This window comes from Dermochelys coriacea, chromosome 8 (genome assembly GCF_009764565.3).
Source record: "Dermochelys coriacea isolate rDerCor1 chromosome 8, rDerCor1.pri.v4, whole genome shotgun sequence".
In the NCBI taxonomy this organism is placed as follows: Eukaryota; Metazoa; Chordata; order Testudines; family Dermochelyidae; genus Dermochelys; species Dermochelys coriacea.
The window spans coordinates 49,512,291-49,534,062 of NC_050075.1; the positions used below are offsets into that span (position 1 = coordinate 49,512,291).

Genomic DNA, 21,772 nt, shown 5'->3' on the forward strand with positions numbered 1-21,772 from the left:
CGGAATTGTATGGGATTATGTACATGCTGCGTCAATTTTATATATTTTTATATAAAAATGTGGAGAATGAGGAGAGGAAAGGGAGTGAGAGAATGTGAGTACAGGATTGTGTGGTGTAAAGTTTTATTGAGGCATGAGTTTGGGAAAGCCATATTCACAAGTGGCAAAGACATGTTGTCATCCCAAGCCAGTGCTAACAAAACCTTTATACTACACCACATCTTTATATATATTGTGTGTGTCACATTTACAAATATTTTAGGGAATTTTAACAAAATATTTTGAGATTATTTTTCATATTCCTGAGCCTGTAAAGCCAGCTGCCTTAGTTACTCTTTCTCAACTTTGTGGGTCTCAGAGGGAGCCATAAAACCTTCTGAAAGTGTCCTAAGTAGCCTTTTAATACTAAAAGTGTCCACTTCAAAGATCAATATCTCTGGACCTTCAGAACTGGAAACAAGTGATGAGCACCAATGAAAATCTGGGAATTCCCTTTTCAAAGATGTAAAGATGTGAAACTGCTGTTGTAAGTTAAAGTATTTGAAATTTGGTTAATTTATATTTTAAAAAGTAGAAAGAGAATGATGTACCTTCCATCCTATCTGAAAGTCTCCTCCTTTCTCATGAGTTCTAGTGGTGAGTGGCTCCCAGTTGACCTACATCATCACACAGTCAAGAATGTGGTTTCCAATTTATTTTGAACAATTTCTCCTTATTCTGGGATAAATCTTGAGTTTACAATCTGCCCTGAATACAGGGTAGCCCTGAGATGGAGATTATGACTTCCTGAGTCACAATCTTCCTCCTGGCCTCCCTGCTGCTCTGAGGAGGGAATAAATTGCATTGGTTCTATACCTAGTACAGCATATGCTCCCTGATGTGCTTCTTAATGAGGCTTTGATATCTAAACCCTTTAGTATCCATTAACCTTTAACCAGGGGGCTGGGCTACTCAGGAAGACCAGGGCTTTAAAAAGCCTGCTCCTAAGCCACCAGAGGAACTAGTGAACAGAGGAGTTTTGCGAGGGAGTTTAGGGGAAAGTGTGATGGGGGGCTAGATACACTAACATTATTTAAACTTCTTTAAACTTAAGGCCAAAAATACTCCCTGATAAAAACAAAACATCAACAAAGGAAAGAGGTGCAGGAGTAAAAATAGAATGCAGGCAGAAGTCCAACAACAGAGTGGGGGCTATCCAGTTTATTACACTCAATGCAGCATGTATGATTACCTTCTCTATGGGCAGGTGGCATATGTGTGCATTCGGTACAAGAAGCTCCTGGCTCTCAGAGATTGTGTATGGGCTTTGGAGGCCAGAGTGGCTGAACTGGATGAGCTAAGGGAGACAGAGAGGTACATAGATGAGACTTTCCAGGACAGAGATGAGACTTTAGGAGACATAGTAGAACGGTCCCACCCCCTGTCTGACAGCCTCTGTGCTATTGAGGAGGATGAAAGTCTCAGGGAAGGAGACCATCCAACTGGAGTAGAGGGAAATGATTCCATAGTTGGAACCCTCCTTCCAGATGATGTTTTTCAGATGCAGAAGTGGGGGTTTTTGCCCACAAAAGCTTATGCCCAAATAAATCTGTAAGTCTTCAAGGTGCCACCAAACTCCTCATTGTTTTTGTGGATACAGACTTAACAGAGCTACCCCTCTGATACTTGGCAAAAATGAGGAAGTTAGTAAACAGAAATTAAAAGGTACAGTGCCAAAAATGAAATTCCTGCAAGCTGCATGGAAACTTTTTAAAGACACCATAAGAGAGGCTCAACTTAAATGTATACCCCAAATTAAAAAACATAGTAAGAAAATCAAAAAAGTGCCACAGTGGCTAAACAACAAAGTAAAAGAAGCAGTGAGAGGCAAAAAGATATCCTTTAAAAAGTGGAACTTAATCCTAGTGTGGATAATTCAAAGGAGCATAAACTCTGGCAAGTGAAGTGTAAAAATATAATTAGACAGTCCAAAAAAGAATTTGAAGAACAGCTAGCCAAAGATTCAAAAAGTAATAGCAAAAAAAAAAGTAAGTACATCAGAAAGCAGGAAGCCTGCTAAACAACCAGTGGGGCCACTGGATGATTGAGATGCTAAAGGAGCACTCAAAGACAATAAGGCCATTGTAGAGAAACTAAATGAATTCTTCACGTCGGTCTTCACGGCTGAGGATGTGAGGGAGATTCCCAAACCTGAGCCATTCTTTTTAGAATCTGAAGAACTGCCCTAGATTGAGGTGTCATTAGAGGAGGTTTTGGAACAAACTGATAAATTAAACAATAATAAATCACCAGGATTAGATGATATTCACCTAAGAGTTTTGAAGGAACTCAAATGCGAAATTGCAGAATTACTAACTGTGGTTTGTAACCTATCATTTAAATCAGTTTCTATACCAGATGACTGGAGGATAGCTAATGTGATGCCAGTTTTTAAAAAGGGCTCCAGAGATGATCCCAGCAATTACAGGCCAGTATGCCTGACTTCAGTACCGGGCAAACTGGTTGAAACTATAGTAAAGAACAGAATTGTCAGACACGTATATGAACATAATTTGTTGGGGAAGAGTCAACATAGATTTTGTTAGGGGAAATCATACCTCACCAATCTACTAGAATTCTTTGAGGGGGTCAACAAGCATGTAGACAAGGGTGATCCAGTAGATATAGTGTACTTAAATTTTCGGAAAGCCTTTGACAACGTCCCTCACCAAAGGCTCTTAAGTAAATTAAGCTGTCCTGGGATAAGAGGGAAGGTCCTCTCAAGGATTGGTAACTGATTAAAAAATAAGAAACAAATGGTAGGACTAAATGGTCAATTTTCATAATGGAGAGAGGTAAATAGTGGTGTCCCCCAGAGGTCTGTACTGGGGCCAGTCCTATTCAACATATTCATAAATGATCTGGAAAAAGGGGTAAACAGTGAGCTAGAAAAATTTGCGTCTGTTACAAAACTATTCAAGATAGTTAAGTCCTAAACAGACTGGGAAGAGTTACAAAGGGATCTCACAAAACTGGGTGACTGGGCAACAAAACGGCAGATGAAATTCAGTGTTGATAAATGCAAAGTAATGCACATTGGAAAACATAATCCCAAGTATACATATAAAATGATGGAGTCTAAATTAGCTGTTCATAGAATATCAGGGTTGGAAGGGACCTCAGGAGGTTACCACTCAAGAAAGAGATCTTGGAGTCATTGTGGATACTTCTCTGAAAACATTCACTCAGTGTGCAGCAGCAGTCAAAAAGGATAACAGAATGTTGGGAATCATTAGGAAAGGGATAGATAATAAGACAGAAAATATCATATTCCCTCTGTATAAATCCATGGTACACCCACATCTTGAATACTGCATGGAGATGTGATCGCCTCATCTCAAAAAAAATATATTGGAATTGGAAAAGGTTTGGAAAAGAGCAACAAAAATGATTAGGGGTATGGAACAGCTTCCATATGAGGAGAGATGAATAGGATTGGGACTTTTCAGCTTGGAAAAGAGACGACTAAGGGGGGGGGGATATGATGATATCTATAAAATGATGATGGATGTGGAGAAAGTAAATAAGGAAGGGTTATTTACTCCTTCTCGTACCACAAGAACTAGGAGTCACCCAATGAAATGAATAGGCAGCAGGTTTAAAACAAACAAAAGGAAGTATTTCTTCACACAATGCACAGTCAGTCTGTGGAACACTTTGCCAGAGGATCTTGTGAAGGCCAAGACTATAACAGGGTTCAAAAAAGAACTAGATAAATTCATGGAGAATAGGTCCATCAGTGGATATTAGCCAGGATGGGTATGGATGGTGGCCCTAGATTCTGTTTGCCAGAAGCTGGGAATGGGCGACAGAGGATGGATCTCTTGATGCTTACCTGTTCTGTTCATTCCTCCTGGGGCATCTGGCATTGGCCACTGTCGAAAGACAAGATACTGGGCTAGATGGACCTTTGTTGCACTCCTTGGTACGGAGATGCCAACCCTCCCTAACTTTCCACAATCCTCCTGATTTTTACATGTAATTACGAAATTACTAATTCTGCTAATTTTGCAAGTGTGTGTGTGTGTCACTCACCACCACTGGGATCTGACAAACACAGCGAATAGTGCTCTGGCCCCAGGGAGGGCATTCTTCTCCACCACCCTTCTGGCAATACTCAGACTGTGCAGTGTGGCTCTGATAGGAGGCAAGCCACAGTTATTTTGCATGTGTTGGGTGCTGCTGGATTCACTGCCCAAGTCCCAGGCTATTCTACTTGCCCTGTGTGGACTCTGCTGGACTACATTAGTACCCTCTAGGCACCTAGAGTATGCCAGCAAGGTCCACATAGGGCAGGTACAGCACAACACGCAGCCTGTGGCTTGGGTGATGAATCCAGTGTCCCAAACCCGACTGAAGTCCCCACTGCTTGCCTGCTATCAGACACTCGCTGCTCAGTCTACAGGAGAGGAGAAGCCAAAGGAAGAGGAGGTTGCAGTGGCAGAGGAAAGAGGGGAACGCAACAGAAGAATGAGAAGATGAGGAGCATCCTCCTGGGAAGAAGGTCCAGGCCTGGGACTGGCCAAGGCAGTTAAGAGCCCTAGTGGCATAGGAGGGCATCTTACCTTGGGCTATTCCTCCATTTCTCCATGTTTGGGAGTGGAATACAAGGGGCCCAGATGTCTCCCAGCCCATGGGCCTAGACAGGAAGGAGAGAGAGAATTCCCAGTTTCTGTGGGAAGAGGGGAGAGAGAGGTCCAAGCAAGCTCCCTAATTCCTTCCTCATAATTTTCATGAACATCCCTAAAAATCTCAGAACCAGGGAGGCATCTCTGCTTGGTATATGCTAGTAGAATTTTCTCAGGATTGATTTGCAATAATTTGGATGGTTTTTGACAGACACATAGCTTTCCAAGCAGTCTGCTTCCTTTTGCACACAAACAGATCTAATTACTAGCCAGCATGAAAATTCAGCTGAATTAAAGAGGTTACCGGTAGCAAGGGAAAGTATGGACTCGTCTGACAATCACTTAATCCTTCCTTTTGCTGTTTTGAGAGAGGCAGGATGAATAGTTGTGTGTGGTCATTATGGATTCTAATATAATAACATTTTGTGTTTTTTTTTCTTGAGAGCATTAAATGGTCAATTTTAAGTATTTTCAAATAGCCAGGTTCAAACTACTAGTTTTAATTTGTAATTAGCACTGTTTTGCTGTTGGCTTGATATGTTTTGAAGAAATACATCTGTAAGGTTGCTCGAGGCAGTCTGTCTCTGTTTTCTTGATATTCAGAGGGATATAGTATGCAACATTTCCAGGGGAAAAGTAACTACAATTAAATGACTAACCATTTCCTTAAAGTGCTACCAGAGTTTAAGCTTTTTGGATCCTAAGCCTGGAGGAAGAAAAACTTGCCACGTTGTTCTTACTAAAGCAGCTGTCAACTGGTTATTGGAATTGAGGGTTTTTTAAGTGCATTTTTGGGGGATGAGTCAGTAAGGCAGTTATGTGATGTATCCATGTTGACTGCAGATATAATTTTACATTCCGCATATTTAATTATACTGTAACTGTGCTAATAGTATTTTTTTTCTCTCTCATTAGGACTCTGCCCAGGAGAGCGTCATTACACGAGACATTCATCGAACATTTCCAGCACATGACTATTTCAAAGACACAGGAGGAGACGGGCAGGAATCGCTATACAAGATATGTAAGGTATGGTCAGTTTTTTTCAGTTAAAAAAAAATATTTGAGATTTTTCTGTGATTTTACTCCCTTCTTGTAACTTTGGTCTGGTTCAAATCAGTGGTCAGTAAGAACTTAAAACTTATTTTGAATTACAGATGTAATTTCAGTGTTCCTCAGGATTAGACCTACTAAAGTAGATCTTGTAACTTCATACTCTGTATCTCCTCAAGTGAGACTTTGGGAATATTATGAATTCAAGTCAGCTTTGCTGATGGGCAGTGCAATCTCATAGGTCTGTTGCAGTAGAGGCACAAGGCAACTGAGCTTTGTCACTTGGTCTGGAGTAGAGAACTGCCAGGGCAGTATGAGACTCCAGAGCCAGTTCTGCAGTGACAGTAGCAAAAAGCCTCCATGAAGCAGCTACTCAGATAACAAATAACACTTAATTCTTTTGTAGCACTTTCACTCATACATCTCAAAGCACTTGATGGAGGAGGGTGTCATCAGCTCCATTTTACAGATGAAGAAGCTGAGGCACTAAGTGAAGTAAATTGTTCCCAGGCACAAAAAACAGACCTGCCACAGTGGAGAGATGCGCAAAGTGGGGGCTCACGGCTAGATCAGTTATGTTCTCCCACCATCGTGATTTTCAGCCAGGGATAGGAAATAAGATTAGATTTTCTTTTCTTTTTTGTCAGCAGGAATTATTTTAGTGAAGCTGTGGGATTATTAGTTATGTTGAGTTATATCTCATCAAATGGCTTCTTGCAAGTTTATGTATCCTATTGCAAACTGACATGTCTGCCCTAAGATAGTCAGTTACCAGCTATCTTATGACTTTCGACATGCAATTTGAGCTGATACACCAGGGGTGGGCAAACTTTTTGGCCAGAGGGCCATATCTGGAAATAGAAATATTATGGCAGGCCGTGAATATTCACAATATTGGGGTTGAGATGCGGGAGGGTGTGAGGGCTCTGGTTGGGGGGTGCAGGCTCCAGGGTGGGGCCAGAAATGATGAGTTCAGGGTGCAGGAGGGGCCTCTGGGCTGGGGCAGGAGAGTGAGGTGCGGGGGGTTGAGGCTCCAGCTGGGGGTGCGGGCTCTGGGGTGGGGCTGGGGATGAGGAGTTTGGAGTGTAGGAGGGTGCTCCGGACTGGGACCAAGGGGTTCAGAGGGCAGGAGGGGGATCAGGGCTGGGGCAGGGTGTTGGGGTGTGGGAAGGGGTTCAGGCTGTGGCTGGGGGGTTGGGCTCTGGAGTGGGGCTGGGGATGAGGGGTTTGGGGTGCAGGAGGGTGCTCTGGGCTGGGATCGACGGGTTCAGAGGATGGGAGGGGAAAGGGAGTTGGGGCGAAGGGAGAGGCTCAGGGGTGCAGACTGTGGGCAGTGCTTACCTCAAGCGGCTCCCGGAAGCAGCGGCATGTCCCTTCTCTGGCTCCTATGTGGAGGCATGGCCAGGTGGCTCTGCACACAGCCCGGTGGTTCTGCACGCTGCCCCCTCTGAAGGCACAGCCCTTGCAGCTCCCATTGGCTCCAGTTGCTGGCCGACGGAAGCTGTAGGGGTGGTGCTTGGGATGGGGACAGCATGAAGAGCAGAGGCCCCTGACTGCCACTAAGCATAAGAGCTGGAGCGGGGGGCCAAGCCACTACTTCTGGGAGCTGCGTGGCACGGCCCCCAATCCTGCTCTCCAGCTGGCATGGGGCAAGCCCCAGACCCCACTCCTCAGCAGGAGGTCGAGGGCTGGATTAAAATGGCTGGCTGCGAGCCGTAGTTTGCCCACCCCTGTGATACACAGTAAAAAAAAAAAAAAAAAACCAACCTTCTGAGATCTGACTTGGTACAACACAACATTATAATGAAGAAACTAGAACGATGCACAAAAAACTCCAACATATCTCAAATGGATTAAATATGGCTAAGTGATAGGTCTCAACATGTGATTATAAATGGGGAATCATCAGCAGTGTTTCTAGTGGGATCCTCCAGTGATCAGTTCTTGGCCCAGTGCTATTTAATGTTTTTATTAGCTCTGTCAGGCGATTTAAAAAATGTAATCACGATTAATCGCATTGTTTAACAATAATAGAACACCATCTATTTAAATAGTTTTGGATGTTTTCTATATTTTCAAATATATTTATTTCAATTACAGCACAGAATATAAAGTGTACAGTGCTCACTTGATATTTATTTTTGATTACAAGTATTTGCACTGTAAAAAACAAAAGAAATAGTATTTTTCAGTTCATGTAATATAAGTACTGTAGTGCAATCTCTTTATCATGAAAGTTGAACTTACAAATGTAGAATTATGTAAAAAAAAAAAAAAAGCATTCAAAAATAAAAAGATAGAAAATTTTAGAGCCTGCAAGTCCACTCAGTCCTACTTCTTGTTCAGCCAATCGCTCAAACAAACAAGTTTATTTATATTCGCAGGAGATAATGCTGCATACTTCTTGTTTACAATGAGAACAAGAGTTCTCATGGCACTGTTGCAGCTGGCGTCGCAAGATATTTACAGACCAGATGTGCTAAAGATTCATATGTCCCTCCATGCTTCAACCACCATTCCAGGGCACATGCATCCATGCTGATGATGGGTTCTGCTCGATAACAATCCAAAGCATTGTGGACTGATGCATGTTCATTTTCATTGTCTGAGTCAGATGCCACCAGTAGAAGGTTGATTTTTTTTTTTGGTGGTTCAGGTTCTGTAGTTTCCGCATCAGAGTGTTGCTCTTTTAAGACTTCCGAAAGCATGCTCCACAATTTGTCCCTCTCAGATTTTGGCACTTCAGATGTTTAAACCTTGGGTCAAATGCTGTAGCTATCTTTAGAAATCTCACATTATAGCATCTTTGCGTTTTGTCAAATTTGCAGTGAAAGTGTTCTTAAAATGAACAACATGTGCTGGGTCATCATGAGAGACTGCTATAACATGAAATATATGGCAGAATGCAGGTAAAACACAGCAGGGGACATACAGTTCTGCACCAAGGAGTTCAGTTACAAATTTAATTAACGCATTATTTTTCTAATGAGCATCATCAGCATGGAAGCATGTCCCCTGGAATGGTGGCCAAAGCATGAAGGGGCATACAGATGTTTAGCATACCTGGCACATAAATACCTTTCAATGCCGGCTACAAATGTGCTGTGCAAATGCCTGTTCTCACTTTCTGGTGACATTGTAAATAAGAAGGAGGCAGCATTATTTCCTATAAATGTAAACAAACTTGTTTGTCTGAGCGATTCACTGAACAAGAAGTAGGACTGAGTGGACTTGTAGGCTCTGAAGTTTTACATTGTTTTGGTTTTGAGTGCAGTTATGTAACAAAAAAAATCTACATTTGTAAATTGCACGTACACAACAGCGATTGCGCTACAGTAGTTGTATGAGGAAAATTGAAAAGCACTATTTCTTTTATCATTTTTACAGTGCAAATGTTTGTGATAAAATAATATAAACTTTGATTTCAATTAAAACACAGAATATTATATATATATATATATATGAAAATGTAAAATGACATCCAAAATCTTTAATAAATTTAAAGTGGTATTCTACTGTTTAACAGTGCAATTAAAACTGCAATTAATTGTGATAACTTTTTTTAATTGCAGTTAATTTTTTTGAGATAATTGTGTGAGTTAACTGAGATTAATTGACATAGTTTTTATTAATGATCTGGAAGAAAACATAAATCATTACTTATTAAGTTTTCAGATGATACAAAGATTGGAGTGTGTGACAGGGTCAGGCCAGATGGCTACAGGAGAGTGGTGGAAGGTAGATACATTAACCCCAGATTAAGCAGGTCCCTTTCCCCTGTGTAAAATAACAGGGACTGTTCCAGAACAATCAGCAACCTGCTGGGAACAGTTAAGGCAAACAGGCTACTTAGGACACCTGGAGCCAATTAGGAAGCTAATAGAACCAATTAAGGCAGGTAGGCTAATCAGAGCACCTGGTTAAAAAAAGACCTTCCTTCAGTTAGGGAGAGGCGCGTAAGGAACTGGGAGTGAGAGGACGTGCTGCTGGAGGACTGAGGAATACAAACACCATCAGGAAGAAGGTCCTACAGTGAGGACAAAGAAGGTGGTGGGGGAAGGTCATGGGGAAGTGGCCTGGGGAGTTGTAGTTGTCACATTGCTGTGACAGGAGACATTGTAGACAGCTGTGATCCACAGGGCCCTGGGCTGGAACCCGGAGTAGAGTGTGGGCCAGGGTTCCCCCTATTCCCCCAACTCCTTATTTGACATAAGAGGAGTTGATCTGGACTGTGAGTCATATCAGAGGGGAAGGCCTCTGCCCTGTCCCCGACCCACTAGGTGGGACAACACAGACTGTGGGGATTGTTCTCCTCCCTTTCCCCCATCCTGGCCAGTGATGAGGTTAACTGAGTGAATGGCAGGTTTGTGTCAGTGACAAAAGTGGCCAAACTGAGGGCTGCCGTGAACCTCGGAGGCAAGCAAATCCGCCGGAAAGCGCAGGACCCACCAAGGCAGAGGAAGAACTTTGTCATAACTGGTAAATTATAAAGAGGACAGGTCACTGATTCAAAGTGATCTGGATTATTTGGTAAGCTGGGTGCATGCAAATATGCATTTCAGTGTGGCCAAATTCATACATCTAAGAAAAAAGAATGCAGACTGTAATTACAGAATGCAGTATTTTATCCTGGGAAACAGAGACTCTGACAGAGACTTGGTGGTCCTGGTAGATAATCAGCTGAACATGAGCTCCCAGTGTGATGCTGTGGTCAAAGGGCTAGTGTGATGTTTAGATGTATAATAGGAAAATTGAGTAGAAGTATAGAAGTTATATATTACATCTGTATTTGGCACCAGTGTTATCTCTACTGGAATACTGTGTCCAGTTCTGAGACTAACAAATTTATTAGAGCATCAATAAGGTGCCACCAGTACTCCTTTTCTTTTTGCGAATACAGACTAACACGGCTGCTACTCTGAAACCTGTGTCCAGTTCTGGTGTCCACAATTCAAGGAAGATGTTGATAAATTGGAGAGGGTTCAGAGAAGAGTCACAAGAATGATTAAAGGAATGGGAAACATGCCTTTCAGTAATAGTCTCAAGGATCTCAGTTTATTTAACTTATCAAAGAGAAGTTTAAGGGGTGACTTGATCAGTCTATAAGTACCTACATGGGAAACAGAAATGTGATAGTACAAGACTCTTCAATGTAGTGAAGGTATAACAAGATCAAATGTATGGAAGTTGAAGCTAGACAAATTTAGACTGAAAATAAGGCATACGTTTTTAACAGGGAAGGTAATTAATCACTGAAACAATTTACCAAGGGTTGTGGTGGGTTCTCCATCACCGGCCATTTTAAAGTCAAGTTTAGATGTTTTGCTAAAAGATCTACTGTGATTCAAACACAAGTTAATTCAGGCAAGTCCTATGGCCTGTGCTGTGCAGGAGGACAGAGTAGACAATATTGGTATAGACTGATACAGCTTGTTCAGGAAGGACAGTTAGGGAAGAAAGGGAAGAGGTGTTGCCTTCTATGTTAAAGATGTGTTCACTTGCACCAAGGTTGAGACAGAAGTGTAAGGCAGACCTACTGAAAGTCTCTGCATAAGGATAAAAGTGGTATAGAACGAGGGTGATATCATGGGAGGGGTTTCCTTCTTCCTAACCAGGAAGAAGACGTGGATGAGACTTTTTTTAAACAACTAACAAAATCATTCAAAATACAGGACTTGGTGATGATGGGGGACTTCAACTGTCCAGACATCTGCAGCAGGGTATAGATTATCCAACAAGTTCTTGTAATGCATTGGAGACAACTTCTTGTACAGAAAGTGGAGAAAGCTAATAGAGCAGGGGCTATTCTAGATTTAATTCTGACAAACAAGGAGGAACTAGTTGAGAATCTGAAGGTGGAAGGCTGCTAGGGTGAAAGTGATCATGAAATGATTGAGTTCTTGATTTTAAGCAACAGTAGGAGGGAAAACAGTAGAATAAAGACAGTGGTCTTCAAGAAGGCAGATTTCAGCAAACTCAGCGAATTGGTAGGTAAGATCCTGTGGGAAGCAAGTCTAAGAGAAAAAAGAGTTAAGGACAGTTGGCATTTTTTCAAAGAGATATTATTAAGGGCACAAAAGCAAACCATACCTATGCGTATGAAAGATAGGAAGTATGGTAAGCAGCTACCCTGGCTTAACCAAGAGATCTTTAGTGACCTGAAACTCAAATAAGATTCATGCTAGAAGTGAAAAAGCAGTCAAATTACAAAGAATGAGTATTAAAAAAATGTAAGTGTGTAGAGACAAAATTAGAAAGGCCAAGGCACAAAACGAGATTAAACTAGCTAGAATATAAAGGGTAACAAGAAAGCATTTTACAAATACATGGGAAGCAAGAGGAAGACCAGAGATAGGGTACGCCCATTACTAAATGAGGAGGAAAAGACAATAACAGAAAATGCCGCAGTGGCTGAAGAGTTAAATGCCTTTTTTGTTTCAGTTTTCACCAAAAAAGTTAGCATTGATTAATGAGTAACATAGAAAACAACAGTTTAAACGAAGTAGGATCAAAGGCTAAAATAGCAGAATAACAAGTTAAGAATTACTTAGACAAGTTTGATATCTTCAAGTCGACAGGGCCTGAGGAAATACATCCTCGAACACTTAAGGAACTGACTGAAGAGATCTCTGAGCCATTAACAATTACCTCTGAGAACTCGTGGAGGATGGGAGACATACCTAAGGACTGAAAAAGGGCAAATATAATACCTATATATAAACTCTTCGGGTAGCCCTCAATGCGAGTATGATGTCTGCCAAGGGGGTTCATTGGTGAGTTTCTAAGTGGCTGAGGAGCCCAACTCATGCTGTGACATTACACTCCATATTCTGTATGGAAATGTGCTTATGATATGGATATGGCATAACTGAGATATTGCATACTTTATGCAAGATGGCTCATTTACGATATCATTGGAAAGGTTATGATTTACTGAATGTGATAATCCACTGATGGCCCATTAGTAAAGACAATGACTGTGAAAGAGCTTAGTCTTCCTGTGGACGCTCCAGACAGCTTGTGAGTAATGGCAGCTACCACCCTGCAGAGACATGGGTCTGAGTCACCTGGTACTGGGACTTCTCTTCCCCCCCTCCCCGGAATGTTTTCCACTGGAAGACAAAGGGTTGTCACCATACACAAAAACTATAGAAGGCGGGGGAGTGACGACATCATGGTTCTCCTCTGCCTCCCCGCCCAAAGAGACACTGGGAATCACCTGGAAGCAAGAACTGAACCCGGGGGAGAAGAGTTGAGCCCAGGCTGGAAGCGTGTCTAGCCTGTGAGTAATAATATCTGAAGTTACAAGCTGCAGGCCAGTGCAGCAGGCTTTCAAGGATCTCTGTAATCTACCTGAAACAACATTTAAGGTGAGAAATGACTATTTGTAGTCAATTTCTTTAGTGAATCAAGCTTAGTTTTTGTGTTTTGTTTTATTTGCTTAGTAATCTGCTTTATTCTGCTTGCTATCCCTTATAACCACTTAAAGTCAGCCTTTTATAGTTAATAAATTTGTTTTGTTTATTGTTAAACCCAGTTTGTGCAATTTTCAACTGGGGAGGGGACACGAAAGGGTTCATATCTCTCCATATTGAGGAAGAGGGCAAATTTTTATGAGCATGCACTGTGCAGATTGTTTTATACAGTGCAAGACAATATACCTTTGGGTCTTCACTCTAAGGGAGGTGGGCACCTAAATGCTGAGGCAAGTCCCTTAAACTGAGTCTTCCCAGAGCTAATCTGAGTGTCTGTGTTTTTCTGCAGTGGGGTGTGGCCCTGCCTGTGTATGTGCTAGAGGAGGTTTAAGAGCCTACCTCAGCAAGAGGGGCCAATGCTAACAGAACAGGCGGGCTCAGTGGTATCTCAGCACATCAGGTGGCACCTTGAAGTGGGGCAATTCGTCACACATGCCCTGCAGTTTTTCCCACAGAAGTGACAGGTATAATCTTGGAGGAGACATAGTTGTTGGCTGGACAGTTCTACCCTTTCTTTCCTTCTTTTGTCACTTCTCTGTCTCATGAGCACATCTGTTCTCCTCAAAATGAGCTGTGGCTAGGTCTATGCTGTGGTGCCACTGTGTTCTGTTCTGCGCCGAGTCCTCCCAGTTTGTTGCCTTCCTTTTTAAGAGGTACTTTCAGTATGTCTTTGAAGCACTTCCACTGCCCTCTGCAAGCCCTTCTTCCTTGACTTAACTGAGAGAAGATTTCTTGCTTCGGGAGGAGAGTGTCAGACATACGTACACAGTGGACAGCCCAGCGGAGTTGATGTTTCATGACCTGCACTTCTATACTGCTGATGTTGGCTTCAGAGAGCACGCTGAGGTTAGTGCGTCAGTCTTCCCAGCTGATCCTGAGAATCCTCCTAAGGCAGCAGTGCTGAAACCTTTCCAGCTGCTTGAGATGTCTGTAGATTTCCCAAGTCCCATACCCATAGAGAAGGGTGGGGATGACAACTGCCTTGTAAACCAAGATCTTGGGGCCTGTTAGCAGATCCCTATCATTGAAGACTCATTTGAGTAGTCTTCCAAAGGATGTGCTGGCACAGCAGATCCTGTATTCAATTTCTGTGTCAGTACTGACTGTATGGGAGAGGTGGCTACCAAGGTATGGAAAATGGTTCACATTTTCCAGGAGTTCTCTGCTGATGGTGATTTGTGGAGTACAAAGAGAAGTCTGTGCAGATGAGGGCTGATAGAGTACCTTGGTTTTCCCGAGGTTGAGAGGGAGACCCAGGCTGTGATAGGCATCTGCAAAAAGATTTAGGGTGTTTTGTAGGTCAGCCTCTGTGTGTGCGAGAATGATGCAGTCATCTGCATACTGATCAGTGATGCTAGTTCTCGTGATCTTAGATTTTATTTGGAGACATTGGAGATTAAGGAGGTGCTGACAATACTCAATCCCGATTCCATCAGGAAGATGGTTGCGGATCACAGCAAGGCAATGGAGAAGAGTGTTGGAGCAATGACACAGTTCTGCTTGACACCAGTGTGAATGATGAATGGTTTCGTCTCTAAGCTGTTGCACAAAATGGTGGCAGTCACTCCATCATGGAGTAGTCTGATGATGGAAATGAATTTCTGTGGACAGCCAAACCTACACAGCACCTTCCATAGGGCATCGCGGATAGGGAAAAGCGGCTTACCCATTGTTACAGTATTCATGAAAGGGGAGAAGTCTTTGTGCAGGAACTATAGCAATATTGCTGTCCTCTCCATCGCAAGAAAGATCCTTGCCTGGATCCTACTAAACCACCTCCTCCACCTCCCTGAATCACAATGTGGCTTCAGGCCATCCCAAGGCACAACTGACATGATCTTTGTGGCATGACTGATTCAGGTGAAGTGCAGAGAGCAACACCAGGAACTGTTCATGGCATTCATCAACCTAGCTAACACCTTTGTCTATATCTATAGAAAAGGGAATAAGGATAACCCAGGGAATTGTAGACCAGTTAGCTTAACTTCGGTACTCAGAAAGATAATGGAGCAAATAATCACACAAGCAATTTGTAAGCACCTAGAAGAAAATAAGGTAATAAGTAACAGTCAACATAGATTTGTCAAGAACAAATCACGTCAAACCAACCTAATATCCTTCTTTGACAGGGTAACAAGCCTTGTGGATGCGGAAAAGCATAGATGTCATCTATCTTGACTTTAATAAGGCTTTTGATTCTGTCTCACGTGAGCTTCTCATAAATAGAGAAATATAGCCTAGATCTTAGACAAACCTACTATAAGGTGGGTGCAAAATTGGCTGGAAAATGATACTCAGAGAGTTATCAATGGCTCACAATCAAGCTAGAAGGGCATGTCAAGTGGGATCCCGCAAAGATCTGTCTTGGGTCTGGTTCTGTTCAATATCTTCATAAATGATTTTGATAATGGCATAGAGTGCGCACTTATAAAGTGTGCAGACAATACCAAGCTGGGAGGGGTTGCAAGCACTTTGGAGGACAGGATTAAAATTCAAAATTATCTTGACAAACTGGAGAAATGGTCTGAATTAAATAGAATGAAATTCAATAAGGACAAATGCAATGTACTACACTAAATAAGGAATAATCAATTGCAGAAATACAAAATGGGAAATGACTGCATAGGAAGGAGTACTGCAGAAAAGGATCTGGGGTTACAGTGGATCACAAAGTAAATATGAGTCAACATTGTAATACTGTTGCAGAAAAAGCAAACATCATTCTGGGATGTATTAGCAGGAGTGTTGTAAACAAGACACAAGAAGTAATTTTTCCATTCTTCTCAACTCTGATAAGGCCTCCACTGGAGTATTGAACCAGTTCTGGGCGCTGCACTTCGGAAAAGATGTGGACAAATTGGAGAAAGTCCCAAGGAGAGCAACAAAAATTATTAACCGTCTAGAAAACATGACTTATGAGTAAAGAGTGGGGAGGCGGGGGGAAAGGTTTGTTTAGTCTGGAGAAGAGAAGACTGAGTTGGGGGACATAACAGCCTTCAAGTACTTAATAAAAGGTTGAGGTAAGGAGAAAGGTGATAAATTATTCTCCTTAGCTACTGAGGACAGGACAAGAAGTAATGAGCTTAAATTGTAGCAGGGGAGATTTAGGTTAGACATCAGGAAAAGCTTCCTAACAATCAGGGTAGTTAAGCACTGGAATAAATTACCTAGGGAGGTTGTGGAATCTCTGTCATTAGAGGTTTTTAAGAACAGGTTAGACAAACACCTTTCAGGGATGACCTTGATAATACTTAGTCCTGCCTCAGTTTGGGGAACAGGACAAGATGATTTTTCGAGGTCTCTTTCAGTCCTACGTTTCTATGATTCTGTGATCACAGTGAGTCTGGCCTGAAAATCTATGAATCTATATTCCCTCTCATAAACTCATTCCCCCGACCTGTCCATTTCCTACTCCATCTTCATTATCTGCTCCTCACCAGTGCTTTTGCTCCTAGTTTTTCAGCTTGACTGCTGACAGTTACTGTGCATCCAAAAAAAAAAGCCGGGGGGGGTGGGGGAGGTTCAAGGGAGAGGGGAAGCCCTAGGCTTCCACCCAGTTAGCTTGGGAGCAGCAGAGATGTCAGGCTCTTCCCTCTCTCAGGAGCAGTAGTAGAGGATACCATCCCACCCCCCCAAAAGCTGGAAATTGCAGGCAGTAGTGGTCCCTGCTCCTCCAGGCCAGCCAGGGACTGCAGATGCTGGACCTTCCCTTCCTCGGACCACTGGGAGATGTGACAGTGACTTTGGCTCCATTTCTACCTTCTGTAGAGTGCCGGAACCAATGACCCTTTGCATCTCCCGCAGTAACTGGGGCTCTTGCTCATACGGACCCCTGCTGCAGGAGCCTGCTTCTTCCCCAGGCTGCTCTTGTAGTTACCTCAGCTGTCTGGAGGAACCAGGAGGCTCCTGCTCCTCTGGACTGTTGACTTTGGCTGCTCTCTGACCCTCCAGCCTTGCTGAGAGTACTGGCAGGGCTCTCCGAGCAATGGAAGGGTGCCCCTTAAACCTTGGCATAGTGCCCTCCTAGAATAGTTTGGTCTGCCCCAGTGAGTGCTACTCCTACTTCTCCTTCAGGCTCTGTGCAGACATGATTGCATTAGTTGCACTCAGGGTCATGTTTTCAAGCTCTTATTCACACTTGTAACAGAATAACTGGTCCTTTATATGAAATCGGTCTCAATTGTTCTGTTCTAGTCCAGGTGCACGTTAGTGGGAGACAGCCCGAAGTCAAGTGAGAGCTCAGAACCCAGAGTTGAGAAAGGGAGTGAGTCCAGCGAAAAAGCTCATAAGAAGAGCAGGGCTAGGTTGAGAGCTTTAGCAAGGGAATGTCATTGAAGGAGGGAGAGTTCAAGGGTGAACAGTGGAGCCAAATCAGGCTGGTAAAGCAGAAGACAGGAAGTAAATTGGGGGAGTCACCTACAGACTTCTCTAGGTCACAGAGCTATGCCCAGAGATGGCTGGAGAGGGCTGAAGGCTGCAAGCAGAGGAAGGAGATGCCTGTTGGCTCTCTGAGCCAGAGACCTGAAGCTGAAGGGCCAGAGCAGGCTGAATCCTGGTGAATGATTAACTTGCTGGTGTCTCCGTGTGAGATCTAGAGCCAGACCTGAGAATGAAGCAGGGCAGATAAGCACCATAGCTAGTGGGATTGGGGCAAGGCATAGTGTGAGACACCAGAACCGTACCTGGGGGAGGTGTGGTGAGAAATGCCAGGGCTGTACCTGAGAGTCTAAAGAGAGATGCTGGAGTATGGTGAGAAATGTTCAGAGCTGTACATGGTGTGTTGAGATTTGAAAGAATGAATGTGCTGTTCTGACTGATGGGGAAATCTGAATTGTGTTTGTGTGGGACCTTTTGTAATAAATTAACCCCGATAATAGCTATTTATACTTGGAAAACTTGTTTGGAGTTACTGGGGACTCTGAAAGAAACAGGAAACTGAGACTATGTGCTGGCCTGCTTCAGGTAGAACTGCCAGGCATACACCCCTTTATCACATATAGTGGAGAACATGGACAGGTGATGGGTGCCTGGAAGAGGGAAATCGAGGCTGTGGGTTGTTGAGGCCGCAAAGGGGCACCTAGGAGACAGCCACCTGATGACGGTACCATAAGGGCTAGAAACATAATTTAAAAAAAACCAAACCTCAGAACTCGGTCTGATAACATCACGCGTCTCTGCGAGCCAGGGCCCTGGGAATGTGCCTATATCTAATCCGGTCCGGAGTTCGTTACGCAGCACAAGGAGCCTTGTCAAGTTTTAGAAGAACTGTTTTTAAAAGTTAATGAACTTGCTTATAAGAGACATGATTTTATGAAAACCTTCAGTGCTGAAAACAATGGCTTGACAGCTTTTTATTAGAGAGAGTCTTTTAACAGATACTGTACACTCCTGCTGCTCTCCTAATGTGAAAACAGGAGATATTTGAAGAATGCTGCTGCTTAATAGGGCCAGGAAAGGGTCTCTGTTTTCTGCAACAGGAGAGTCAAAAGCTGGAGAGGAGAGAGTTTCTCTGTGTCCCAGTAAAACAAGAAATGATCAGAGCTGTCAGATAAGAAGGAAGACTTAAAAGCTCACTGCCATGTTTTAATGGATCTGTCAGTTCTTGTTTCTTCTCTTAATCTCTTCAGAATAGAAGGAAATCAGGAAAATCTGAAGCTTTTTCTGTTGCAGCACGTTTGTGTGATGAATTTAAGATTCTAAAAATGAACTTGTTGATGAGAAAAGAACCAACAGTTACTGGCTATATAAGACTCATTTGGGGGCTTCAGATTGGCTAGTCTTTTACAGATCAAGTGTTTTCTAAAAAGAGCTTTTATTTCTTGCACTTTTGTAAATGTTATGAATATTAGAGCTATTTTTGGAGAGTTCATTCTCTGTGTCACTGGGTATAATGGAATAGTGCTGGTGACCTACTTCCATGCCTACACATCTAATTAAAGTACTACGGTATAGGGATACAAAGCAATTGGTAGAAATAGTCTTCTCAGTTTTTTGGTTTGGAGTATCTGCACTGCACAGTTTAATTTTAGGCATGTTGTTTTTTCTCATTTTCTGATTAAAGCAGCTCCTATTTGATGGAGAAACAACTGCTGTGACTTTTTAATAGGAAGAATCAAATACGTTGCAGAAAAATCAATATCCCAGTTTGTCTAGGTTAACAATCTTATTGTACAAAGAACCAAACAAAAATAAATGCAGCACTCACCTGTTTCTGCAAACATGGTTGTGTTTTATTCTTCTTCGAGTGATTGTTCATGTGTATTCCACAATAGGTGTGCGTTCTTGCCATGTGCACCAGTGCTGGAAGTTTTTCCCCTAGCAGTACCCATAGCGGGGAGCACCCCCCGCGACCCCTGCAGTGGTGTCTGCCTGGCGTAGTATAAGGAGAGCTGCGCGCTCTCCGCACCCTCAGTTCCTTCTTCCCTCCAGTGAAGGTGCGTTGGAACTACTCTGCTCCAGCTTTGCTGTAGCTCGTCCCCAGAGCTGTTCGTTTGTTCAGTATTAGTACCTGTAGTTAGTTAGCTGTTTAGTTAGTCAGTGAGCCCGGGCCAGAGCATGTCCCGCGCCCCGGGGTTTAAGTCGTGCAGCCCTTGTAGGCATTCTATGCCAAGAAGTGACCTGCACACAGACTGTTTACACTGTTTGGGAGAAACCCATATCAACGAAAGGTGCAAGATTTGCAAGTAGTTTAAACTTGGACCAAAAGAGAAAGGGACATTAGGCTCCGGGCCATCCTGATGGAGTCGGCGCTGACCCCGACTCTAGCATGCCGCTCCGAACTGGTACCTGCCATCGCTACGCGGCGTCCCTCTGGTGTCATCGACCAGTTGGCACTGCTCCCCGTCTACGAGGCATGCCAAGAGGGCCAGAAAGACTCCCTCTTTGCAGTGGCACCGAGGAAAGTCTGGAACAGAGGCTAGGCTCATGTCGGGCAGTCCTCGATCCCCACCGGGCCCCAGGCCTCCAACTCACATTGAGAGGAGTAGCCCGGCCCCTTCGGAACAGGCCTCTCTGGATGCCATCCAGGTCTGAAGCCCTCCAGGCAGCCCGGGATGTTATGTCCATGCTGGTGCCCTGAGCGCTGCCGATGTCGGCCCCATGCTCCAGAGGCAAGCTGCCACTGGGATCTCTGCAGTCGCCTCCGGCCCGGTACCAGTCTTGGTCAAGGGAACGTTCCTGACACAGTTCACTGCCCAGTGACCATTTGGGGCAGAGTCCAGGTGGATCGCCCTCAACGCCAACCAGACTGTCTGGCTGGGTTCCGTCTGGCTGGGACTCTCAGCACCGCTCATCCTCAAGGAGTGAATATTGATGGGACTGTGGCAGGCATCACCAAGGGTCCTCGTCTCAGAGGAGGTACCGCAGTCGGTCATGGCACGGTCGTTAACGCTGTTCCCACTCGGACTCCCGCTCCAAGTCTCCGCCAAGACATAGCAGCCCTGGGCATCGATCACTGGCGTCTTGCCATCGTGGGTCCGCCCGTCGAGGCTGTTTGCGGAGCAGCTGTTACCATCGGTACCAGTTCTCCACGTCAAGATCGCAGTCCTGTGGCTGATGTAGATCCTAGCACTGCCACTCCTCCCGGTCCATAGACAGAAGCAGATCTTACGCCAGCCCGGCCTCCATTCGTAGCCGTCCTTTGAAGGGCCAGGCCAGCCAACCCAAACAGCCAGCCCCGCCGGTGCCACAGCAGGTGCAGTGGCTCCGAGTGTCGTGGCCGACCCAATGGTACCAGTGGGCACCATGGACTCCGGCGCAGCCCCTGGTGGGAGCTCGCTTGGTGGCCGGAGCTTCGGTAGCACTGTCAGCCTCCCTCTCCAGACCCCTGAGAAAGGAGTCGGTGGGATGTATGTCCTCGGCAGCGTGCCCAGAGTCCGACCAGGTGGTGGACCCTCCAGTGCTGGCCGATACCCAGAGCACTGCACCGGCCTCCTCGCCCCACCCCGAGGAGGCGATTGAGGCCCCACCCCCCTCCACCCCACAGGAGGACTTCAGGGCCCATCAAGAACTCTAAAAGAGGGTGGCAGCAAGCCTCCACCTCCAGGCAGAGGAGATGGAGGAGCCCTCCGATTCCCTGTTTAACATGCTGTCCCTGTCGGCACTGGGTAGGGTGGCTTTTTCCCTCCATGAAGGGGTGGCTAAGATTTCAAATGCCCTGTGGCAAACACCGGCCTCATTGGCTCCCGTCTCTAAGAAGGCGGAACGCAAATGCTTTGTACCCACTAAGGGGCATGAGTACTTGTATACCCACCTGGCGCCCAACTCCCTGGTGGTTGAGTCGGTCATCCACAGGGAACGGCAGGGTTAGCCAGCTCCAACCCCAAAGAACAAGGACTCTTGGAAACTGGACTCTTTCAGAAGGAAAATTTATTAATCTTTGAGCTTCCAGTTACAAGTGGCAAACCATCAGGCTCTCTTGGGCCGGTACGAATTCAATCTGTAGGGCTCCCTGCCCAAGTTTGAGGACTCCCTCCTGGAGCGTGATAGGAAAGAGTTCAGGGCACTAGTGGAGGAAGGGGCAGCGGCTGCTAGGGCGTCCCTGCAGGCAGCCTCGGATGCTGCGGACATGGCTGCACG

The 21,772-nt window shown here is 44.4% G+C and overlaps 1 protein-coding gene across 5 annotated transcripts in view; it reads left to right on the plus strand.

The window, feature by feature from the left end:
* Positions 1–21,772, plus strand: part of RABGAP1L (RAB GTPase activating protein 1 like) — a 531,206-nt gene that overhangs the window by 319,657 nt on the left and 189,777 nt on the right. For all 5 annotated transcript variants that reach the window (XM_038413497.2, XM_038413504.1, XM_043491093.1 and 2 more), the window contains exon 14: positions 5,583–5,696. In XM_038413497.2, the coding sequence (XP_038269425.1) occupies positions 5,583–5,696 (114 nt within the window). The remainder of the gene's footprint in view (positions 1–5,582; positions 5,697–21,772) is intronic.